General features: G+C 50.7%; 1 protein-coding gene across 1 annotated transcript; it reads left to right on the forward strand.

Moving 5' to 3' along the window:
• Positions 1-2898: 2898 nt before the first annotated feature.
• On the forward strand, positions 2899-5425 carry SRARP (steroid receptor associated and regulated protein). Its single transcript, XM_003279929.4, has 2 exons — positions 2899-3098; positions 4648-5425. The coding sequence occupies exons 1-2, from the start codon at positions 3017-3019 to the stop codon at positions 5073-5075; spliced, it is 510 nt and encodes a 169-aa protein (XP_003279977.1). The 5' UTR covers positions 2899-3016; the 3' UTR covers positions 5076-5425.
• Positions 5426-12542: the final 7117 nt, after the last annotated feature.

The following is a 12542-nucleotide window of genomic DNA, read 5'->3' on the forward strand; positions in this document are numbered from 1 at the left end:
AATCACTTGAACCTGGGAATAGGAGGTTGCAGTTTGGAGTGAGCCGAGATTGCACCATTGCACTCCAGCCTGAGCGACAAGAGCGAAACTCCGTCTCAAAGAAAAAAAAAAAAAAAAACTGTAGGCCAGGCACGGTGGCTCATACCTGTAGTCTCAGCACTTTGAGAGGCCAAGATGGGAGGATCACTTGAAGCCAAGAGTTCGAGACCAGCCTGGGCAACATAGTGAGACCCTCCATCTCTACAAAAGGTTTTTTAAAAAATTAACCAGGTGAGGTGTCATGAGCCTGTAGTCCCAGCTAATCAGGAGGCTGAAGTGGGAGGATTGCATGAGGCCGGGAGGTCGAGGCTTCAATGAGCCATGACTGTGCCACTGTACTCCAGCCTGGGCAACAGTGAGACTCTGAAGAAAGCAAGACATTGTAGTAAGATATAAATTACCCAGTTACTTTTTAAGTCATGTAACACAGGCAACAAAATTTAGCTAAAATTTAAATTTTTTTTATTTTCTTTGTTATTTGCACAGTGTATTAGTTTTTTATTGATACTAAATAAATTATTGGAATGCAGTAGTTTAAAGCAGCATAAATTTTTTCTCTGTAGGTCAGAAGTTCAATGTGGGTCTCACTGGGTTAAAATCAAGGTGTTGGCAGGAAGGTTTCTTCATGGAATTTCCGGGGAAGGATCCCTTTCTTTGCCTTTCCCAGCTTCTAGAGGCTACTGGCATACCTTGGCTCAGGACCCCGTCCTCCACCTCCAAAGCCAGCAAGGGAGGGTTGAGTCCTCACTTCATATCTCTCTGGCCTTCTTCTGTTATTACATCTCTCTAATCCAGCCAGAAGAGGTTCTCCAATTTTGTTTTTTTTTTTTTGAGATGGAGTCTCGCTCCCATCGCACAGGCTGGAGTGCAGTGGTGCGATCTTGGCTCATTGCAACATCCACCTCCCAGGTTCAAGTGATTCTCCTTCCTCAGCCTCCTGAGTAGCTGGGATTACAGGCGTGTGCCACCACGCCCAGCTAATTTTTGTATTTTTAGTAGAGACGGGGTTTTGCCATGTTGGCCAGGCTGGTCTCGAACTCCTGACTTCAGGTGATCCACCCTCCTCGGCCTCCCAAAGTGCTAGGATTACAGGCGTGAGCCACCACGCCCTTCAAGGTTCTCCAATTTTAAGGACTCATGTGATTAGATTGAGCTCACCCACATAATCCAGAATAATCTCCTTTTCTCAAAATTCATACTCTTAATCACATCTGCAAAGTCCCTTTTGCCAAATAAGGTAATATATTCACAGGCTTTGGGGATTAAGGCTTGGACATCTTTGGTGGCCAACTTGGCTACCAGGCATAGGTACCTCTTATTTCTGGAAGTGATACTGTTTCTATTTAATATAGCAATACCAAATTTCCTTTTAAAGTGCATTTCTTTCATCTGGGCCAGTAGCAGATATAAAATAAAATAGGCTAGGTGCAGAGGCTCACGCCTGTAATCCCAGCACTTTGAGAGGCTGAGGCAAGCGGATCACTTGAGGTCAGGAGTTTGAGACCAGCCTGGCCAACATGATGAAACCTTATCTCTACTAAAAAAAAAAAAAAAAAAAAAAAAAAAAATAGCCAGGTGTGGTGGCACACGCCTGTAGTTTCAGCTACTTAGGAGATTGACACAGGAGAATCACTGGAACCCAGGAGGCAGAGGTTGCAGTGAGCTGAGATCACACCACTGCACTCCAGCCTGGGCAACAGAGCAAGACTCCATCTCAAAATATAATAATAATAATAAAATTAAAGTAAAGTGCACTTCCGTCCAGGCACGGTGGCTCACACCTGTAATCCCAGCACTTTGGGAGGCCAAGGCAGGCAGATCACCTGAGGTCAGGAGTTTGAGACCAGCCTGACCAACATGGAGAAAACCTGTCTCTATTAAAAATACAAAATTAGCCGGGCGTGGTGGTGCATGCCTGTAATCCCAGCTACTCGGGAGGTTGAGGCAGGAGAATCACTTGAACCCAGGAGATGGAGGTTTCGGTGAGCTGAGATCGTGCCATTGCACTCCAGCCTGGGCAAGAAGAGCGAAACTCCACCTCAAAATACATAAATAAATACATAAATAAATAAATACATAAATAAATAAATACATAAAGTGCACTTCTCTCTTTCTTTCTTTCTTTCTCTCTCTCCTTTCTTTCTTTCTCTCCCTTTCTTTCTTTCTTTCTTTCTTTCTTTCTTTCTTTCTTTCTTTCTTTCTTTCTTTCTTTCTTTCTTTCTTTCTTTCTTTCGAGATGGAGTCTCGCTCTGTCTCCCAGGCTGGAGTGCAGTGGCGCAAACTTGGCTCACTGCAAGCTCCACCTCTGGTGTTCACACCATTCTCCTGCCTCAACCTCCGGAGTAGCTGGGAGTAAAGGTGCCCGCCACCTCACCCAGCTAATTTTTTGTATTTTTAGTAGAGACGGGGTTTCACCGTGTTAGCCAGGATGGTCTTGATCTCCTGACCTTGTGATCCACCCGCCTTGGCCTCCCAAAGTGCTGGGATTACAGGCGTGAGCCACCACACCTGGCCAAGTGCACTTCTTTTTCAGTAAAAACAGTTGGCTGACTTCAAGGACATGTGAATTAAGTAGTATTACGTACAGTTCCTAGACAGGGGAAAAAGCCACACTGGTGGAATCACTGGATAATGACTGAGGTTTGGGAAACTGAGGCTGGATGAGAAGGTTCCAGAGGCCTATCCTAAATCAGGAGGCAGCTGCACTTGGTAGAAATAGTGTCTGTTTGGTGTGTTTGGTAGGAGGCCTGCCTCCCATTGACCCAACAATAATCCTGTTGACATAACCCTGTTGATCAAAGCGATCCCCTGACTGCTCTGGGCCAGCTCCTTTGGCTCCTGGTGGAATATGCACTCAGAGAATCCGGATCCGGTCAGTATAAAAGGTCTGGTCCCGCAGTGGGGGAGCCACATCCTGGAAGAGTGGCCGAGGACAGCTCCTCTTCTGTCAGAGCCAGGCAGGCGCCGAAGTAGCCACATGGCCCCGTCAGAAGACCCCAGGGACTGGAGAGCCGACCTCAAAGGCACCATCTGTGAGACGGGCCTGGAGACCAGCTCCGGTAAGAGGTGGCAAAGGGACCCCAGCCCCACAGAACCACCAGCTGGGGGCCGGGTGCGGTGCCTCATGCCTGTAACCCCCGCACTTTGGGAGGCTGAAGCGGGTGGATCATGAGGTCAGGAGTTTGAGACGAGCTTGGCCAACATAGTGAAACCCCATATCTGCTAAAAATACAAAAAATTAGCTGGGCGTGGTGGCGGGTGCCTATAATCCCAGCTACTCGGGAGGCTGAGGCAGGAGAATCGCTTGAACCCAGGAGGCGGAGGTTGCAGTGAGCTGAGATCGCACCACTGCACTCCAGCCTGAGCAACAGTGTGAGACTCCATCTCAAAAAAAAAAGAAAAAAAAAAAAGAAAAAGAAAGACCAGCTGGGGGTGGGTGGGGGTGTGATGGCAAACATGCTACCTCCCTTGGGTTGCTGGGATTCTCAAGCCAAGGGCGGGCTTGTTTTATTTCCTGTGCTAGCCAACCTTCTAGAACACAAGCTTCCTTCTGAGCCCACGTCGTGGTTCACAGCACGTAGCTAAGAGAATGGATGTGTATGTTATTTGGGTAACTCAAAAAGTTACCTTTTTAAGAGCACAGGCTTTGGATTCAGATACACTTGCTCAGACACCTGCTTCATTGATAAGTCTGTTGGCTGGTTTGTCCATCCCTCTACCCTGTGCTGGGCTGTGAGCGGGGGGATTGCCAGGGCAGATGCCACCAGGCACTGATGGGATTCTCTGAGGCTGTGGACAAGATTATGTGTGGAGGGGGAGAGTAGCAAGATGCTCCCTGAGACCCACCAACACTTGTGCAGGCTGAGCCTCAGTTTCCTCACCTGCAAAGATGGCCAGGGCTTTCCTCTCTTGGATTGAGGACTGTGCTTTTCGTAATATGGTCCATGGACCAGCAGAATTGGCATCCCCTGGGGGCTTGTTAGAAACGAGAGTCTCAGGCCCCACCCAAGCCCGGCTGCACTAGACTCTGCATTTTAACAAGCTCCTCAGGCAGCTCATGGGAACAGCAAAGCTGAGAGGCACTGACATGTTGGACTCTGTGCTCCTGGAAGGCAGATGGATGGATGGTAAGTGGAGACTAGAACTCAGGTCTCTCTGATGCTGAAATCTATACACTTAAACCCTGACTGTCCTCCTCTGTTGGTGTATCAACCAACTCAGTTAAACCCTATCGAACGAATAAACAAATGAATTCTGGAAACCATGTCCCAGTCGGGTGCAGTGGCTCACGCCTGTAATCCCAGTACTGATTGGGCTGAGGCAGGAGGATTTCTTCAGTCCAGGAGTTTGAGACCAGCCCGGGCAACATAGGGAAACCTCATCTCTACAAAAAATTTTAAAATTCACCAGGTGTGATGGCATGAGCCTGTAGTCCCAGCTACTTAGGGGGCTGAGATGGGAGGATGGGTTGAGCCCCCTGAGGATGAGGCTGCAGTGAGCCACGATGGAGCCACTGACCTCCAGCCTGGGCGACAGAGAGAGACCCTGTCTCGGGGGAAAAAAAAGTCCCTTGCTTGTGCTAACTTTTGGCCTTTTCCTCCCTTCTAGGTGGGAAGCTGGCCGGGCATCAGAAGACCGTCCCCACGGCTCACCTGACTTTTGTTATTGACTGCACCCATGGGAAGCAGCTCTCCCTGGCAGCAACCCCATCACCACCCCAAGCCCCCAGTCCCAATCGAGGGCTTGTCACCCCACCAATGAAGACCTACATCGTGTTCTGTGGGGAAAACTGGCCCCATCTGACTCGGGTGACCCCCATGGGTGGGGGATGCCTTGCCCAGGCCAGGGCCACCCTGCCGCTCTGCAGAGGGGCTGTGGCCTCAGCTTCCTTCCCGGTCAGCCCGCTCTGCCCCCAGGAAGTTCCTGAGGCTAAGGGAAAACCCGTGAAGGCTGCACCTGTGAGGTCTTCAACTTGGGGAACAGTCAAGGACTCGCTGAAAGCCCTCTCCTCTTGTGTCTGTGGGCAGGCCGATTAGCTGGAAGGGCCAAGCTCTGATGCCCAGAGGCTGCAATTCCCAGGGTCTGGCCCTGCTTCCCCAGCCAAGTGGGAGTCTTTTGTGCTTGAGCCAAGGAAAGATCATTAGATCCGCTAAGGGGCATCTGAAACATCCGTCGAGTGGCAGAGGCAGGATAAGGCACCTGCACATGAAGAGACTCATTTATTAATACAGCAAATATTACTGGTACATCTTCCACATGCCAGGCCCTGCAAAGTGCTGGGGAGATACCACGGTTTTCTTGGAGCTGGTATTTTTGGGATGGAGGGAATCCACCCCAAATAAATAAATAAAGTAACCCAATAAATAAAGAAGATGATTTTGAACAGTGACGAATGCTCTGCAGGAACTGAAACAGGATGCTAGATGGAGAGTGATTGGGGTGAAGACCTTTCCTGATGCAGTGCTTGGGAAGGGCCTCTCTGCGCAGGCAACAAAGTGTGATCTAAAAGATGAGAAGGGGCCAGCCCTGAGAAAATCCACCCTCCCCAGGGCCACCTGCTGTCATCTTAACCAGGGCAGGCCAGAGCAGTGATCAGAATGCCCCAGCGTGATGGGGAGGGGCAGCAGGTTTCTTGCTGCCATCTTGGCTCAGAAGCGAGCGTGTAGGTCACTGCAAAGGCAGGGGGATACCACACGGGGAGACTCGAGGGCATGCCAGTGGGGGCTGGGAGGCTCAGGAAAGTTGGCTCCCGGAGACTCCATCCCAGAAGGCAGCCCAGGTGGGACCTGGGGATCTGAGATGGGAAATAAGGGGACCTGGCTTCTCAAAAGGGAGGGAGGTGCTCAGAAATAGAGCATCATATTTGAACGAATGAAAACAAGACATGTTATTTATTGAGCATCTACTGCATACCAGGCTCATGCTGCCCTCTAGGGATAGCAAAAAAAAAAAGGTGGGGGGAGGAGGTTCACCCCTCAGGGCAATCGTGTTCCCTGAGCAGGAGGTGGAGTTACTGGTGTGGGTGTGAGGGTGTGTGTAAGTCCAAGAGATGCACAGCACTGTGAGAAACCCTAAAGCAACCTATTTAAGGAAGTCAGTCTCAAAGCTCCCAGATAAAAATCACTGAGTTTTTCTGTATTTATTTATTTTAGAGACAGAGTCTCACTCTATCACCCAGGCTGGAGTGCAGTGGAACAGCTCACTGCAGCCTCAAACTCCTGGGCTCAAGTGATCCTCCTGCCTCAGCCTCCCGAGTAGCTGAGACTATATGTGCACCACTACGCCCAGCTTGACTTCTTTGAGTTTTAGTAGAGAAGAGGTCTCACTGTGCTGCCCAGGCTGGTCTTGAACTCCTGGCCTCAAGCTATCCTCCCGCTTCAGCTTCCCAAACTGCTTGGATTATAGATGTGAGCCACCATATCTGGTCATTAATTTATTCAATGACTATTTTACTAGGTTTCTACAAATACTAGCTACTAACCTTTAACATGTATTAACCATTTACTCTGTGTCAGAGAAACAACATGGGCACTATATTTGTGACCATTTTGTAGGTTACAGAGCTGAGGCACAGAGAGGTTGAAGAATGGACTCAAAGTTCCATAGACTGCTACCGTTGAGATTAGAACTCAGGCAAGTCTGGTGCCCATATTCTTGCTCGTAACTGTAAGGTATATATCCTCTCATCCTGGTAGCATCTCTTCTAGGCAGAGGGGACACACAGAGAATAAATGTAACCCTGTCCTCAAGGAGCTCACAGCCAGGTGGGAGAGGCCAGAAAGAAAGCAGACAATTGGCGGCCGGACGTGGTGGCTCACGCCTGTAATCCCAGCATTTTGGGAAGCCGAGGCAGGCGGATCACGAGGTCAGGAGATCAAGACCATGCTGGCTAACACGGTGAAACCCCGTCTCTACTAAAAATACAAAAAAAATTAGCCGGGCTTGGTGGCGGGCGCCTGTAGTCCTAGCTACTCGGGAGGGCTGAGGCAGGAGAATGGCTTGAACCCGGGAGGCGGAGCTTGCAGTGAGCTGAGATCATGCCACTGCACTCCAGCCTGGGCCTCAGAGCAAGACTCTGTCTCAAAAAAAAAAAAAAAAAAAAAAAAAAAAAGAAAGCAGACAATTGCCATAGCTTCTGAGAAGTGCAACACTAAGGGCAACACAGAATGATGCTGGAGGACGACCAGCCCACTCGAGAGAGAGGAAATCAGGGAGGGCTTCCTGCAGGAAGTGATGTCAAAAATGAGATCTGACCGGTGACTAAGCTATACGAAAGGGTAGGGTGGGGGAGCAAGTGGGGAGTGCTCTGGGCAGAAGGACCAGTCGTTCAGTCTGGCTAGGATAATCGTCATTCATTCATTTATTCACCAGGTATTTATTGGGCACCCACTGAATGCCAGGCTTTGGGCTAAACCATGAGATGGAGCAATGAACAAGACAATGAGGCCCAGCCACGAAAGAGTTTATCCTCTAGTTGGGGGAGACAGGCAATGCACACACACAAAACAAACAGATCAGAAAAGTGGCAGGAGGCCAGGCGTGGTGGCTCATGCCTGTAATCCCAGCACTTTGGGAGGCCGAGGTGGGGGAGGCAGGGGGGAGATCACCTGAGGTCAGGAGTTCGAGACCAGCCTGGCCAACTTGGCGAAAACCCGTCTCTACTAAAAATACAAAAATTACCTGGGTGTGGTGGCAGGTGCCTATAATCCCAGCGACTTGGGAAGCTGAGGTGAGAGAATTGCTTGAACCTAGAAGGCGGAGGTTGCAGTGAGCTGAGATCTCGCCACTGCACTCCAGCCTGGGTGACAGAGCAAGAGCAAGACTGTCTCAAAAAAAAAAAAAAAAAAGTAAAAAGAAAAGACAAGAACAGTGGCAGGAGCTGCATCAGGTGAGGCCTGGCAGGCTGCAACAAGACCTTTAGATCTTAGATCTTATTCCCAGATGGCAGCGCTGGAAACTGAGCAGACAGCGTCATGGCCAGATGTACCTTTGAAAAGGATCCCTCCAGGCCTTCTGCCTGCAGGGGAGGACGCACAGGAGGCTGAGTCTTAATCCTGACAAAGGAGAGCAATGGTTTGGACTAGAGAGGAGGACGCAGTACAATCTGGGCGACATATGCCCATTCCAGTCTCCTGAAGGCCCCAAGGACAAGGCTGCAGCGGGAGTCTGAGACCCTCAAGGAGAAAGGAGGCCTGTGGCTGCACATCTGGCTTTTCACCAGCAGGTGTCGCCCTCTCATCAGACTAGAGGACACTGGGTCCAGGCCTGGACACGGAAGGTGTGGACCTGCCAGGTCTGGGACTAAAGCCTTGGGGCCAGCCAACCAGTGGGTCTGTTTTTCAGAAGCCAAACTCATTCTAACCAATACTCCTTTCATCTGGAATAATGAATGTTTACTTTATGCCAGGCACCCAGCAAAGTGACATTTCAGAATTGAACCCTGGGGGGTCTTGGTGAGGATTCATAGGAACCGGGCACTTATACCACTTATATTTGCTCCGTAAAGGGAGGTGTCATCATTACTATTGATGTCGTCAGTTACTATAGCTGTCGTCATTACGGGGCAATTGAATATGCACCCCACATCCCATCAGTTCACCTGACCCCAGTCATGTGAGGTTGGCATGATTTCTCTTGCCATTTTACAGAGGAAACTGAGGCACAGAGAGGTTGAATACTTTGCCCAAGGTCACTAAATGGAAACTGGTAGAGCCCAAATCCAAACCTCAGGCAATGTGACTGTGCATTGCGCTTGCAGCCCCATACTGTGCTGTAAACACACTGGTCACAGCGGTTCAACAAGTGAGTGAAGAATGATCCAGCCCGGCACCCAGCAGCGTGTGGGGAGTGTCTGGGGACTGAATGGGTGGTGGGGCCCTCGCTGAGATGGAGCACACAGGTGGAGGAGCCAGTGGGGACATGGGGAGATGACAGGTTTGGGAGGCTGATGTCGTGTGAGGGACCGTGGGACATGCTGGGGGGGATGTGGGCAGGTGGTGGCCCATTCCCCATTGGAGCTCTGGTCAGAGGCTGAGGCTGGCAATGGGGCTGCATTGGTATATAGGTTGGTGATGAAGTTGCTCTGGGAAGGTGAGGTGTGAGACCAGGTCATCAGGCCTGTGAGAAACCAACTTACCCGTCCAAACCCAAAGAATGGGCTCAGAGGCACATAGAACAGTGGAAGAGAGACTTTTAATGACGGTCTTACGAGATCGGGTGTCTGGTGGGCAGGCACACCCGGCACAGTTACGAGAAGCAATTTATCCCCTAGTGCGCAGGTCCCTCCCCTGGTTCCTCATAGGGCTGAGTACTGTAGGATCACAATCTTCCTGGATGTCGCCTATTGGTTTTTGGGTAGGAGCTTTTAGGTGTTTTCTTTAGGATTTTCTTGTTGCATTTTGTTGCAGCCCACAATACATTGCAATCATAGTCAGCTTAGGGTTTTCTGAAGTATCTGACTTATGACCTAGGTAGTCAGGCAAGCTGATAAGAATAGACAAAGCAAGCTATTTTGCAGGCTAGTAAACTTTCACTCTAGACTCAACTTTTTTGGTTTGGGTGAGGGCAACTAAGCGGGCCCCGACAAGCAGGCGCCGGCTATCAAAGCAGGGGCCTAGTGTATTCTGTTCTTCTGTAGTTTGCGGACTCAAACCTATTGAAGCCACTTTGTTTTGGAAATGGACCACTGTATACATGGCCCAAGGTGACAGAGGTGTGAAAAATTTGGAATACACAAAAAAGATCACAAAAAATATCCAATACTATCTATGCATTGTCTGATTCTCAAGGGGGTGAGCATTTTTCTTTGCCTTTGAGCTATTTTACAACTCTGTCTATTGTAAGTAGCCCATAGGAATGCAACATACTTCTTGTCTACAGACAAGCAGATTCTGTCCTGTCCTGTTCAAATCCAGTGGACTCTCCTTCGCCACTGTGGAAGAAGCCAGGGTTACCTCTGTGCACATTCATTTCAATATTCCCTGACCTACAGATATAATCTGTTCTTTGCCTTCTTCTTGTAACATCTTATTGCTTAATTCATTAACCATGAATTAAGTAAAATCTTCAGTGGGAATGTAAAATGGTACAGCCACTTTGGAAAACAGTATGGCAGTTCCTCAAACAAACATGGAGATTTCAGAGAACCCAGCAATTCTGCTCCTAGATATACACTCAAGAGAAGTGAAAACATTCGTCCATGTGAAAATCTGCACAAATGGCCAGGCGCACAGTGGCCGGTGTAATCTCAGCACTTTGGGAGGCCAAGGTGGGTGGATCACCTGAGGTCAGGAGTTCGAGACCAGCCTGGCCAACATAGTGAAACCCTGTCTCTACTAAAAATATAAAATTAGCCAGGCGTGGTGGTGCACACCTGTAATCCCAGCTACTTAGGAGGCTAAAGCAGGAGAATCGCTTGAACCTGGGAGGCGGAGGTTGTAGTGATCCAAGATCGCACCATTGCACTCCAGCCTGGGTGACAAGAGTGAAACTCCGTCTCAAAAAGAAAAAAAAGGAAAATCTGCATGAGTGCACAGAGCAGCACTAGTCACCAAAACCAAAGGGTGGAACCAAACCCAAGCATCCATCAACTGATGAAAAGGTAAGCAAATTGTGGCCTAGCCATGCAACAGAATATGTTTCAGCCTTGAAAAGGAACAGATTATTGGTCCGTGCTACAATATAGATGAATCTCGGAAACATTATGCTAGGTGAAAGATGTCAAATACAAAAGGTCACTTTTTTTTTCTTTTTCTTTTTTTTTTTTTGGAGACAGGTTCTCACTCTATTGCCCAGCCTGGAGTGTAGTGGCTCAAACATGGCTCACTGCAGCCTTAACCACCAGGGCTCAAGCAGTCCTCCAGCCTCAACCCCCAAGTAGCTGGAACTGCAGGCATGCGCTACCATACCTCGTTAATTTTTGTATTTTTCGTGGAGATGCAGTTTTGCCATGTTGCCCAGGCTGATTTCAAATAAATACTTTATATTTATCGAGCTCAGGCAATCCACCCTCTTCAGCCTCCCAAAGTGCTGGGAATGCAGGAGTGAGCCACCACACCTGGCCATTTTTTATTTTATTTTATTTGAGTCAGAGTCTCACTGTGTCACCCAAGATGGAGTGCAGTGGTGCGATCACGGCTCGCTGAAGCCTCCATCTCCTGGACTCCAGCCATCCTCCCACTTCAGCCTTCTGAGTAGCTGGGACCACAGGTGCACGTCACCATACCAGCTAATTTTTGTATTTTGTGTAGAGACGGGTTCTTGCCATGTTGCCCAGACTGGTCTCTAAACCTTGGGCTCAAGAGATCCTCTCACCTCAGGCTCCTGAGCATGCGCTACTTCCATCTGGGTTTGAAGACAGGGTTTGGGAAGGGGCTCTGAACATCTGCCTGGGCTCTTTGTGCTCTGGCTCTGGAGGGCTTCCTGGAGGAGGAGGCCTTTGGCCTGGGCTAGGCCTTCAAAGTGAGGAAACCTTCTAGGTCCTCTCCGCCCCTCCCAGTCTCTGATACTACCTGACCTGGACTTTCTCACAGGTCTCCAGCCCCAGAGAGCTGCGTCTTTTCCGTTTCTCTTACCTCCTGCCCAGGCCCACCCCCAAAGCTACAAGATGCGGGAACCGCCCTTCCCTGTGGGGGCTGCCAGGGTAGGAGGAGGGGAGCTGTCTCGGCCCATTGGTGGTGGCGACTGATCCAGGTTGACCCAGCAGAGGGCTTTCCAGAGCCACAGCAAGGATTCACATCCCAACCGTGCCACTTCCAGGCTGGGTGACCTTGGGCCAGTTGCCTGACCTCGCTGATCTCCCGTGTCCTTCTCGGCACACCGTGAATCATAGTACCTGCTTTGCAGGACTCTTGTGGGAATCAGCAGCGCGCCTGGCACACACTAGTTGCTCAATGAATGGGGCGGCTATAGTTACTCTTCCGGGTGGGGGCGGGGCGCAGGGCCTGCAGCCAGGCCTATATTTAGCCTGGAAGGGGGTTGGGGGCGCTGGGAGACAAAGCGCCGCGGCCAGTCTGGGCGCCCAGGGGGCGGAGCCGGCGAAAGCCCCGCGGCCGACCCGCCCTCCCCTGCCGCAGGGTCACCTTGGCCGGGCTGGCGGCCAAGGGCTCCTTCAGACCCGACGTGCCCCAGCGGCCCCAGTGGCCGCTTGGTCCCCTGAGAAGTCCTCATCTCCGCAAACTGCTGTCTGGGGAGGGAGCTGCTGGGGGCCGGGGGGGTTTTCGGCCCCATTGACCACTTGGGAAGCTGCCCCCTTTCCCAGCACGGGCCGGCCGAGGGAGGGCTCGCTGGGATCGGTACGCCAAGGTGAGCCTGACCCCGGGTGGGGGGCGCGGGAGGGGGAGCCAGGCTGGCTCCTCCCCCAACCTCGCGCCAATGAGTGTCGGGGCTGCAAATAGCCCAGTGGAATCAGTGAGTCATGGAGGCTGGAAATACCGCGCCCCCTCTGATCCCCTCCCCTCCTCCTGACCGCAGCCGGTGGAGCTGCGCTGGGGAGCACGCCTGGG

Source organism: Nomascus leucogenys, chromosome 24 (genome assembly GCF_006542625.1).
Source record: "Nomascus leucogenys isolate Asia chromosome 24, Asia_NLE_v1, whole genome shotgun sequence".
Taxonomy (NCBI): Eukaryota; Metazoa; Chordata; class Mammalia; order Primates; family Hylobatidae; genus Nomascus; species Nomascus leucogenys.